The following is a 13,010-nucleotide window of genomic DNA, read 5'->3' on the forward strand; positions in this document are numbered from 1 at the left end:
TATTTTTAGCCATGGCCTTGTCAGTTTATTTTCGATCTATGAGTTTGACTCTCCCTATGGTACCTTTTAATCCGTATTTTTTCAAATTATTGACTTACTCTTTGTGTTTGATATTGGCCTATAACTTTTGATTCGAGAGTCATTGATAATTCTTGGTGAACACACCTACCCGAAAGCAAGCAGAGAAAACAGAACATTAGTCGAATTTTGTAATAACTGATAAAATATTATAAACATACATGTACCATTACTAAGAAGTACGAGAAACTGTTTTATTCGTAATGATTAAATAACATTGATCCACTCAATCTATGAAATGTTGAAGACGTCAAAATGATACAAGATAGTTAGCATGATGAGTGAGATGACGCGATGTCCACTTATTACTTGTGATGCTGAACTGGTTGAACCTTTCGTGACCATATCATTGGTTGCTTCTGTAGTCATAGCACTTTGGCTTTCAGTGACGCCATCGCTTGTAGTTCTTGCACCTGTAGAAAAAAATGTTTGAAATTTAATAAGGAATACATGTAAAGATGCAGAGTCGCTGATTTCAAACTAGTTTCATCATTAAACCATAAGTTAAGTAACTATATGATTGTTACATTTGACACTTCGCTTTATTGACACAATGGGTCTGATGCACCACTAAGCAATCGACATAACCTAGAATTAAAGCTTACAACAGTTCAGAGAAAGACATAAGAATGGGTGTGATACGTGTTTTTTTTTTTATTCCATTACCCACACTCTTTTCGAAAAGAAATCCCGAAATACATTTTACGGCACGGTGTGGCAAGGTAATATTATTGTTTTAATTAATCTGAAACAAAAAACGTTTAATCACATTCTATATTGTTAAGGAAATATTAAGCTTCTCAAAGATCAAAATTAGTGTTTGTCAATTTTTTCTGATGAAGTGTGTGGTTCAAGTTTTTTTTACATTTTAATATTTTTTAAAAGGGCTAGGGTCAAAGTAAATATTTGGTCATAATCTTATGAAAATTAAACGAGCCAAATTTTAGTCAAGGTGTTTGGAACCACCTTACTAGAATGTTAAAATTTCAATTAATCTAAAACTAAAGTAGTACGACGAGCGTTTTAAGATTTTTTTTACCTACATGTACATCACAACATCTTGCTAGGTACTATGACCGAAGTTTTACAGAAACTAGTGACATGTGCACTAAGATGATTATATAATTATTATACCGTAGTGAGCAACAATGGCGGCTCTATCGTCTGCTGGTATGGTATAATCTGCTACAAATCCACCATAAAATGGATACATTAAAGCTGCTCGATCATTAGAATGGTCAAGTCCCAAGAGATGTCCTATTTCATGCGCACCAACAGTAAAAAGGTCTATTCCTGTACCATTTATCACCCATGTTTCACCTTCATCAAAATGGCACACTCCACCTGTCGGAAAGAACGCGTGAGCTAAGACTCCACCTGAAATACCAGACTTTATGTTATTACTGTTCTGTTTCCACAGAAGATACACATGATTACTGTGTTTATACGTTTGCCCCATGCTAATGTTTGTTAACAATGGTGAAGGATACACGCACGCAGGGAAAGAGAAACGTTGGTATTTCTGATCTGAACATTGTCACGTGGTTCATTTGTTTGCACTGTCTGCGAAACATGATTGGAGGATGAGCGCAAATATGATAGAAATCGGCGCGACGTTCTTTGCGTGCCTGTCCCAAATCAGAAGCTGTCGTTCTGTCTGTCATATTTGCCTTTTAATTTTTTTTAACATAAGACCATTGGTTTGTTTTAGCTTTAATCGTTTCAATTTTTTTATGTTTGAGCAATGTTTAATTAGCATTTTCTTTTATCTATTAGACTATTCGGTATGTGTTTTCTGAATGCAATGTTTAATGACCGGTTGTTTCTCGAATCTACTTCATTTTGGTCTTTGTTGAATAGTTGCCACCTTTGCAATAATACCACATCTTCATATAGTATCCTATTGGAAGATCTATAGGAAGATGTGGTATTCTTGCAAAGCCGCGGTGGCAACTATTCAGCATAGTTACTAACTGAAGTATCTAATACGTCTTAAAAACAATAAACCATCCAAGAACATGTATTGTAAAACTGACAGTGTTCAGTTTTGCAGTGCTAAAATTTTAAAATTTCTACATGTATTAGGTATTATTTTCCTAAGATTTTATTTGTTGCATTTTTTATTTTTGCACCTTTCCCAAGTCAGGAACCTCTGGTCGATGTTAGTCCTTAGCTATATGTTTTTCAATTTTAGTGTATTTATATAATTTAGAGTTTTAATAGTATGACATCCATTTCCATTGGCTGTTATCTGCTCTTTAGTTGGGTTGTTGTCTATTTGACATACCCGTATTTCCCTTCGCAATTTTATGCATGTCATGTCACATACTCTTAGACTAGCATTTTTCACAAATCAAATGTGAAATGGCAAAACAAACCTCACGCAAAAATTCGCCACTTGACAGTCTTTCTAAAATCTCTTATACATACACATCTTACCTGCTCCATCAAAAGGAGAACCATCATTATGATCACCAGTTTCAAACGATATAACAATGTCACTGTTAGAACTGGAAGTTTCTGTTATCTCAATATCTGCTACATCTGTCCAGAATTTGAATGCTCTAGCAAGCTCGGACCTAAAAAAAAAAAAAAAAAGAATTTTTGTTTGCTCTTCAAGCAGTGGCGGATCAAGAATTTGTTTATAAGGAAGCCCTCTGACTGACCTAAGGGGTCCGCTCCAGTCATGCTTCAGTGATTCCCTATGTAATCCACCAATATGAAAGTTTTCAACACGGGTGGCTCCTAGCCACCCCCACCCCCATGGATCCGCCTATATGTCAAGTCTTCCTGTGTTATCATGGTCATAAATTATTTTATTTTTGAATGTTTCAAGTTCTTGTTCTAATTTATAATTACGATTTAATTTTGGAAAAGATGCGTTATCATTAATGTGAAAATATTTTTGATTAGATGGTATAAATATTAAATTAATGATTTTAATATGACGTGCTTCTTTTGCTATGTGAATAAACCCATGCTCTAAATCCAATAAAATTGTTTGCACATGCGTATATTGACTACTGCGGAATAATGAATTTTATCAAATTGGCATGCATATAATATATTTCATTAACTTAAAATACTTCCAAACTCATAAATGATAAACATGTTGTTACTAATTCATTTATTAATTATGACTGTAACGTATTGCAATTCGAAACTAACATATTTGACCTAGATACGACAACCGTTCATGCTGGCTGTTTAAAACTCCTCCCTATGAACAATCACATTGCCAGTCGTTTGCTCGGTACACAAACAAAAACGAGAGGTGCATGAAAGAGCCGAAACAAACGCTCTATCCTTATACACATTGGACAAATAAATTTCCTTAATTGTCCTTATTACAATCGAAATAATTGATGCAATCTATACTTTATTGTAGTTTTAACATGGTTAGGCATTATATTCGTGTTATTTTAGCCCTCACTATCGCTCGGGCAAAAATTAATCACGATTATAATGCCTACCCATGTTAAAAATTCAATAAAATATAGCTTGCATTAATTATTTCTTAATTATTTTCTTGATGCGTATAAATGAAGATAGGAGCCAACAAGGAGATGAAAAAATCGCAAATGTATAGCTGACTGGATTTACATGACGTCTCGGGATTTCATTAGATAGACGTTCTTTCCAAAGCAAACTACATGTACAATGTACATGTAGCACAAACTACATGTAGCACCACGATTTTAAATCGTTTCCCTATGATTTTAGAATTTAATGCAAATAGGAAATACCTGGCTGGAGCTGCGGATAAATCAGAAGTAGTACTTATTATTCTGTATGTAAGAGACTTTTTGTTCCATTTCGGACCTGAAATATAAAGAAAAATATTATTATTAAATTAAGACTAGTGTGCCTGCCATGGCATTTTTGAAAGCAATTCATTTGAGTCAGACGTTATACATTTACTGTACTAATGCTCAATCATTCAGTACTTGGAATGGGTTTTTAAATTTTGAATATTTTGTTGTTTTTGACGAAAGATGTAAGTTCTAGATTCAATATAAACTAGAAGACACCCGCGAAATCGCGGGCATTCAGAGCGTAGTTTAAAGTATGTAAAGTGTTGTTGGAATAATTTTGTAAAATATTGAATGACTGGAGAATTTCATCAAAAGTATCGTTAGTCATATGTTATTGGGGACAGGAAAATGTTTTTTTTTTATCCCTCCTCCTTTATTTCCAAAATTCCCAATTTTTGGTTTTCTATCAATTGCAATATAAACATACATTTTTACCTTTAGTATGTTATGAACATTTAAGTAAGGAGCCTGTAATTCAGTGGTTGTCGTTTGTTTATGTGTTACATATTTGTTTTTCGTTCATTTTATGTAGGGGGTCTCATTTGGGGGTTCCGCTGATCCCGGATCCCGCTTACTGTTTGTCAGATTCCCGTATCCCGCTTACACTACGTACGAAAGCAATTCTTATTTTTTTTGTAATTTCCCGTGTCCCGCTAGACTTCATTTCCTGTTTTCACGGCACAATAATTTGACTTTCACGTGTCACGCTTACAAAACAATCGGCAATCCCGCGTCACGCTTAGACCCCAATGAGACCCACTTTGTACATAAATAAGGCCGCTGGTTTTCTTGTTTGAATTGTTTTATATGCATCGTCATGTCGGGGCCTTTTAAAGCTGAGTATTCGGTATGGGCTTTGCTCGTTGTTGCATGAAGGCCGCCGTACGGTGACCTATAGTTGTTAATTTCTGTGTCATGTTTGGGCTCTTGTGGAGAGTTGTCTCAACATGGCAATCATACCACATCTTCTTTTTTTGCAATCAATGAATTTTGTAAAAGATTTAATGACTGGAGAATTTCAGAAAGGTATCAAAAGTTCACATGAATTATTTTAGCGCTTATCTGTATTTTATAAAGTGAATTTACTTTCAATTCTAAGTTTACTAATCGATCCATGGTGGTCATTGATATAGCATACAGACCCTCTATTTAATAAACTCTGTGACCGCCGTGGATAGAAATTTTGAAAATGATAGCAAATAGAATTAAAATACACTTTATGTATGTTAAAAGAAAAACGCAAACCGGAAGTATAATCTGACTTAAAATTTTGTCCAATGACGGGACAATATCCGGATGCCTTTTTTCTCGTTTTTCTCCCAAAATAACTCAATCTGAATAATCATATGAATGGATGACAAATACAACTATGCACTGTACCTATAGGACACAGAGGCGTGTTGATTAATTTATTGTGGAAAGAAGAGAAGCGACACACAAAATGAGGTCTTCCCGTTTAATAGTATAGAAGATAAATAGACAGCCCTTCTTTATACACACAACTGTTGATACATTTATAGTGCCTTTTTCAGAACTAACACTTAACAACACTTATTTAAATAAACTGATTATATTTACAACGGATGTACACGATTATTTTCTATCATACATTTTTAAGTAATCAAAATTAATCCCGTCTTTAACGATTACTATATTTTATCATACATTAACCCTTGATAGAATATATCTTTGTCCGTGTGAAAGAAATTGAGGTAATCATGTTAGACTAGACCAGAGTCATGTTATAACTGTATCTATCTCAGCTAGTGCAAAAAAGACTGCATGATATATCAATGTAATGTTCGGTCAGTTAAGAAAAAAGAAATGATTGACCCCACCAAGACCCTCATCAGGGGCGGATCCAGGATTTTGGAAAAGGGGGGGGGGTGAAGTAACTAAAAATATGCGAGCGGAACGAGGCGAAACATTTTTAGGACCTTTTTTTAGACTAAAAACATAAAATAAGTGTAAAATGCACTTTTTAAACGGTTCTTGACTTTGGGCATGTATATTTTATAGTTGCTGTAAAGTGTAAGGGTTGGACATTTTTTATGCCGTATTCTCCACATTAATTGTCTATTATAAAATGATGGGATGGTCCAAAGCTATGTACTAATATATTTGATGTGGGACTTGCCAGTTAAAAATGGACATGGAAAATTCTCGTTTGTTGTATGTTTAGTTAGTATCAAGATATACGCCGGGCTATTCGATGAAATTTACAATACGACCGACACGAGTTAAGAAACAAACAGACAATTTTTATCCAAATGTTTGGTAGAAATGTTTCCGCCGACAAGGGAAGTGAGGGGTTCCAAATCAAACAAAGGCTACGAATGAGTCTGAAATGACAACGAATTTATGAATCGGACGGTCGAAAAATGGAGACATTAAGGCAACACCCAGCAGGCAGGTTGCAGTCGGGCCTTGAACAAAGTATTCAATAAATCAGTTCGGCGAAACAGACATTCCGGTCAGATATGGGATTTACATGCAAAACCCCGGCCACCAAAAAATTACGCCCGTTTATTAATCATCATGTTCATTTAATTCTAAAAAAAATCTGAAATTTTGGTTTCAAATGGCAAAAAAGTGGACAAGATTAATGTTTTCAATTTTGATACGATAAGATTTTTTGTTTAAGGCAAAAGAGTGTCAGAACTTTTCCTCTCATATATCTCAGACTGCCCCCTCAAATCAAATGGTCCGTACCTTAGATCTTAAGCTTACTGACAGAGGATCATTATTCAGCTATGTTATTAATAGGCTTGGCCGTGTAAATAATATTGCTGTGGAACTTTTTTGTTCCTGACATTATAATAGAGTATTACTTTCTGTTTGGTGGAATTGTGAAATAGAAGTCAATACGTTCTTGCCCGATCCTTGTCACTTTGAAGGTGTCATTCTTGTAAAAAAAACCTCTCAGCATAAGCAATTTGTTACTGTAATTTGATTTTCAAATTGACATATATATATAGTGACGTTTTTCCGACGCACTGGTTTACTCCACCGTAGCGAATCACAGGACTTTGACATAACCAATAATATATTACAGTAAGTACGAGCGAAAAATATCTTTATAAGTAAAGAATTGCCACATTAAAACTAAATACACGGGAAATGTCAAAGTTCACGAAGTCTTGTCTGATTAATCTTTTACAAAAAAAAAGGTCCAAGCAAGGGGGGGGGGAGGGGCGTACGCCCTCTGCGCCCCCCTCTGGATCCGCCAATGCTCATACAGCAAAGATTCAAAAATTGATGCCTCATACGATCGGATGACTGAAGTATAAAATAATGTTTTTATGGGACATGCATAGCTAAAAGTTTACAATAAACTATGGTTGAACATTGAATGCAATAATGCCTTTAAATCAGTAAATAATAATAAACAATGCGTATACTTATAATCATGTTCAATCTTTCGTGTGTGTCGTCACATTAATGTAATATTCTACATCCCCTTGTATGCATGTAATACAGAGAAAATGCAACACATACTTCTAAGATTAGTCACAATATCATCCCTCGACCTCAGGTCTCGGGACATTGGTAGTAATATGAAAACGATTGAACAGAATATGGATATGATGAGAGTGATTTAACAAATATACCTAATACGAAAGGTTTGACCTCTCCCATAGGTATTTTAGGGTCTGGAAGGCCACAACGTGGTCTATTCATCAACTCCATTGTCGCATCGTCAAGAGTGCCGGTTACGGTTAAGCTATTCCATCGTTGAAATTCCCTAAATATATATATATATATAAAAAAGAAGAAGAAAAACGCTCTATAAATGTGTATGTATATGTGTGTCTTAGTGTATTGTTTGGTAGCCTTTTGTAAGCGTAAAATGTCATTACATATAATGACTACATGATACGATATGCAACTTATTGCTAAAATGTGTCCTCGGGAGAGTTTGAAAAAAAAAGAAGTGATACTTGACATATTTTCGTCGACGTCGCAGCAAAAAAATCTAAAGGGTCAATTTTAAAATGACTAATCTTATTTTGATTAAAGATCGGGCATATAATTTATGTTGCAAAATTATAACGTATTGATATAACATTATAGCTTGATGTTTCATGAATTCTCTATTATATTGTAATGTATGTACCTAAGCGACACTGCACTGCTTGGAGCAGAACCAAATGTCCCGCCAGTTCTTTCAGTGACATTTTGTTTTTCCATGTACCCAAATTTCTGTAGGTATTCCTGTAAAAGAGATGAGAGCATGAGTAGAGTGTAAAATAGAAACAAATACTTTAAAAAATTGTTCATGCCACACATAACTTAAGGTGGTACTTAACACTACAGGGAGATAACTCTGTAAAATCAGCTAAACGTTTTAATTACATTGTGTTTCAAGGGAATATTTAAAAAGCTTCTGAATGATCAAAATTAATGTTTGTCAAACTGCTATATAACCATTGTAATTTTTCCGATAAATTGGTTGATTCAATTTTTTTTTATATATATTTGTCAAAGGGTCAAAGTAAATACTTTGTCAAAATTTTATGAAAATTTAACGAGCCAAATTTATTTAAGTGAAAGTGTTGGGTACCACCTTAATGATGTTCATAATATATTACGCTCTCAGAAATTTAATATATCAATCGTTTTATACCTTGAAATACTGATCGATAACCACATCAATTTAAATTGAGAATGGAAATTGGGAATATGTCAAAGAGACAACAACCCGAGTAGAAAACAGCCGAAGGCCACCAATTGGTCTCCAACGCAGCGGGAAAATCCCGCACCCAGAGGTGGTCCTCAGCTGGCCCCTTTGAAATTGTGTACTAGTTCAGTGAAAATGGGCGTTACACTAAACTCTAAAACATATAAATGAACTAATTAAAAATTCAAAAACATACAAAACTAACAAAGACCAGAGGCTCCTGACTTGGGACAGACGCAAAAATGCGGCGGGGTTAAACATGTTTTGTGAGATCTCAACCCTCCCCCTCTACCTCTAGCCAATGTAGAATAAAGAAACACATATAGCAATACACACAGTAAATCAGTAAAAAGTATACAACTTGTAAATTATTTTGTATACAAAATGTAAGACTAATTTTGGAGGTATTAGGGCAAGCACCACTGTCTGGATATTATACAAAACAAATGAATACTTCTACAACTTCGTAATGTGTGGATATATTTGAGAGAGAAAGAAAAAGAAAACAACAACACTTAACTGTAACAAGACAAATGTGCTCTGAATAATAACAAATTCAAACACTATTTCATACTCACGTCCAAATTGAATTCGCCTGTTTGTCGGGTCCCTCTATGAACCGAATTTCCATTTGAAAAAGAATATATAAAACAAAATATAAAACAGTTGCAAAATCTCATATTTGATAAGTATTCTTTCACAAGTTTTTATTTCTTGAAATAATATTTCTGTATGTCCTGTTTTGAAACAACTTAATATATTTTCTTAGTTCAAGATCCTGTTTGGAATGATAGATATTTGGTCATGTTAAATCAAATCAAATGTAATACGTACATGTATGTAAATCCGTTACTTAAGCTCGGTGTGATTTAAAAAGGAGGATTAGCTCAGCATACTAACACTTTGTGCAGTGCCCTAGCAAAGAGTTTATATTATTAACATTAATATTCTAATAGTTATTTTTTTTCTCTTGCCGTTTAATTGAATTATTTTGATTCCTTAAAACAGTTATTTTGAAGTCTCTACTATTATTTATTATAGTCAATGATGCGAGTCATAGTCATGTGTGTGGTGGGGGGATGGTACAGTCGTCAATAATGCAGCATTTCAACGATGAAAACTATCTAAAGACATTTAAAGGGAAACATGTGATCACAGTCTTTAGTCTTTTTTCAATATTTAAATCTCTAAATAGTCACGTGTTTATAAAAATGTGATTTTTTTTCTTCAGAAAAAATCCAAGATCTGGCGTCAACACAAAATACTGATTTATCATAAAAACTCGAAAAAGCAATGGAGAAAACGCGAAAAAGTAAAATCAAACTCAATTCGCGTTTCGCTTTCGATCTTTTGTTCTTTTGCGATGTACAAATGTAACTGTTATATTAGAGACAAAAGTCATATACAATACATTTCTCTGGTTGTATTAATATGATATATAACAACAAACCAGTGTATACTGATTTGTATCACTACAATATAATAGTAATTACGGTGAGGTTGACTTTCCTGTCATTCATTCATCATCAACGCACGAACTTGTTTAGAAAAAAGTATATCTCTGTACACTAATCTCAATTTCAGGTATAGTGATGGGATTTTTTTCTGTAACAAGTGCTTTTGGCCATCCACAAGAATTTGTGGTCATCTGTAGACTGGTTCTCTGTCCTTTATCTGTTTGGCTGTTATACCCGTGTGATGCAAGGGAGAGGACCAGCCTACGGTCATCTGATGTTCAGTACTTCAGTACTTTGATTATGTTTTAACAATTACTATGTACAAAGAAACTAGATGTATCCAAAGTCGCGTTTAGTCGCATTTATTTTTCAAAAAAGATAGAATTAATTTCGCATTTTTCCGATTTCGCGTGTTCATGTTTTCTCGGTTTTAAATTGTCAATCGCTTCCCACTTGTATCAGTCATCTGTGATCTGATTTGATCATGCTTATCAATTTGAATATAACGTGACTGGATATATATATATTGTATTATTGTCAAGTACATGTTATATTAATTGTTAATAAATAATCTTGTACAATACGACTTGACAAATAGCTCCAGAACATTTGTCAAATCTTTTTGTATCAGCTTCTGCAAACCAAAAATACAATACGAGATTTTCGTCTTTAGATAATTTTAAAATATTAATACCAAATAAATACAGAGTTGTAAAGTCTAGTTTCTCGAACAGTGGACGAACAGTAAGTAAAGCTCTTCCTAATACAATTAGTTCAACCAGATATGAACCAGAAGGAGGTACTAGCCATACCATTATTTTATTCAATCGCCATGACATACCTGACCTGCTCTGAAAAATGTTATGTAGTCACCCTGCATATTCTGTGCTATGATCCAAAGATAGAAATTGAAAACATAATGCATGTGAAGAAGATTACAGATAGAATCATCGATGCGTAAAAATATTTTGGCACAATTAAGCAAACTGAAGGTTTTAATGTGTCTGTTCCAGACCATATAAGTATTTGGACCGTACGCGTACGGTCCGGACCGTATACGTATACTCGTACGGTCCGACCATACGCGTACGGTCGGACCGTATGAGTATACGCGTACGGTCCAGCTGAGCAGACATGTTTTGGGATCATATGGGTTAAATTTAAACAAACATTTATCAAAATCTTTATTTTTAGTTAATCAAATTGTTATTATTACAAATAGATGAATAAAGTGAATAAGCGAACAATTGACATTAAATATTTGTTTAATAGTATATCTGAATCCTATTTTGTTACTCTGGACCAAGGTGACACTTGCTACAAATGTAACACAAAGAACGTCATATTTTCTTTTACATTAACATGATTTGTTCATGCATGTTCCTTTGTCTTTTTTTGTAAAGTTCCTAAATATTCTATAACAATTGTCTCCCCACATTATGTTTACTTCCGATAACTTCAATTTCAATGAGCATAATGGGCTGCATGCAGTTAACGAATTACTGACATGCTAAATACAGGAGATTAACAGATTAAATAAGCGTGATTATTTTAAATAGTTAAAATAATAAGTTTTTTATTAATTTGAGACATAAGTTCTGTTGATCTGTTATATACATTTGTATCTAATAAACTTGACTAACTTCTTAATATTAATCAGACCGTACGCGTACGGTCCAACCGTATGCGTATTTTGAAAAAGTACGCATACGGTCCAGACCGTACGCGTACGGTCCAAATACTCATACGGTCTGGAACATATCAATATTTATCGCTTTTTTGTGCATTTTTCCTTTGATCTTTTTTGTAATAATTTTCATATCATGCTACTCGCTTTAGAAGGAAAATTATCGCTAGAAACTAAGCATGCGGGTGGCGTTGCTAACGAAATTGACATGAAATTGACAACGTCGTCATAAGTAAAATAGCGATAAAAAGATTATCATTGTTCATTTTGCAAAGGTCAAAACAATTCAAAATTTGGTGACTATGTGGAACGCATCTATCCCATCGAATAGGAGATAAAGGATACTACAGATACAGTTAAGTCGGCTTCATATCTTGACTTACATCTAGAAATTGACAAATGAGGGTCGGTTGAAAACAAAACTTTACGACAAAAGAGATGATTTCAGCTTTCCAATTGTGAACTTTCCATTTCTAAGTAGCAACATTCCAGCAGCACCTGCATACGGGGTATATATCTCCCAATTGATACGATATTCCCGTGCTTGCATAACATATCATGATTTTCTTGATAGAGGGTTACTGCTCACAAGGAAGCTATTAAACCAAGAGTTCCAAATGGTGAAGTTGAAATCATCCCTTCGTAAATTTTACGGACGCCATCACGAGTTGGTTGACCGTTATTGAATAACGGTTTCACAAATGATATCGGATATGTTCCTTACGTCGTAACTACAATCCCCTTCCCTTTCATGAATGTGACCTACCGAATTAGACTATTTACCGGATTTGTAATCACATAAGCAACACGACGGGTGCCACATGTGGAGCAGGATTTGCTTACCCTTCAGGAGCACCTGAGATCACCCCTAGTTTTTGGGGGTGTTCGTGTTGTTTATTCTTTAGTTTTCTATGTTGTGTCATGTTTACTATTGTTTTTCTGTTTGTCTTTTTTATTTTTAGCCATGGCGTTGTCAGTTTGTTTTAGATTTATGAGTTTGACTGTCCCTTTGGTATCTTTCGTCCCTCTTTTCAACTCGATTGCCTTTCTCGCTTTCGCCGTCCCGGCTCAAGCGAGAAAATTAATCTCGTTGAGATGATCACCGGCAATCTATAAATACTGCATGTACGTTGAAACAAATAGACATGGATTCCTTTGAGTGCGCACTGTTCTTTTGGTATTTATATACTGGTTACTTGTATTTTCTTTGCACTTTGTCAAGCATTCTATATAACTTAAAAATCAAAAATTATAAAGTATATCTGCATTCAAATGCAAGTCATTATATTTTC

General features: G+C 34.3%; 1 protein-coding gene across 1 annotated transcript; it reads right to left on the reverse strand.

The window, feature by feature from the left end:
* Window positions 1–258: 258 nt before the first annotated feature.
* On the reverse strand, window positions 259–9,345 carry LOC143074520 (matrix metalloproteinase-18-like). The gene is made up of 7 exons (XM_076249940.1): window positions 9,153–9,345; window positions 8,011–8,108; window positions 7,505–7,638; window positions 3,825–3,900; window positions 2,518–2,657; window positions 1,213–1,455; window positions 259–491 (listed from the first exon to the last, which is right to left on the reverse strand). The coding sequence occupies exons 1-7, from the start codon at window positions 9,252–9,254 to the stop codon at window positions 310–312; spliced, it is 975 nt and encodes a 324-aa protein (XP_076106055.1). The 5' UTR covers window positions 9,255–9,345; the 3' UTR covers window positions 259–309.
* Window positions 9,346–13,010: the final 3,665 nt, after the last annotated feature.

This window comes from Mytilus galloprovincialis, chromosome 5 (genome assembly GCF_965363235.1).
Source record: "Mytilus galloprovincialis chromosome 5, xbMytGall1.hap1.1, whole genome shotgun sequence".
Taxonomy (NCBI): Eukaryota; Metazoa; Mollusca; class Bivalvia; order Mytilida; family Mytilidae; genus Mytilus; species Mytilus galloprovincialis.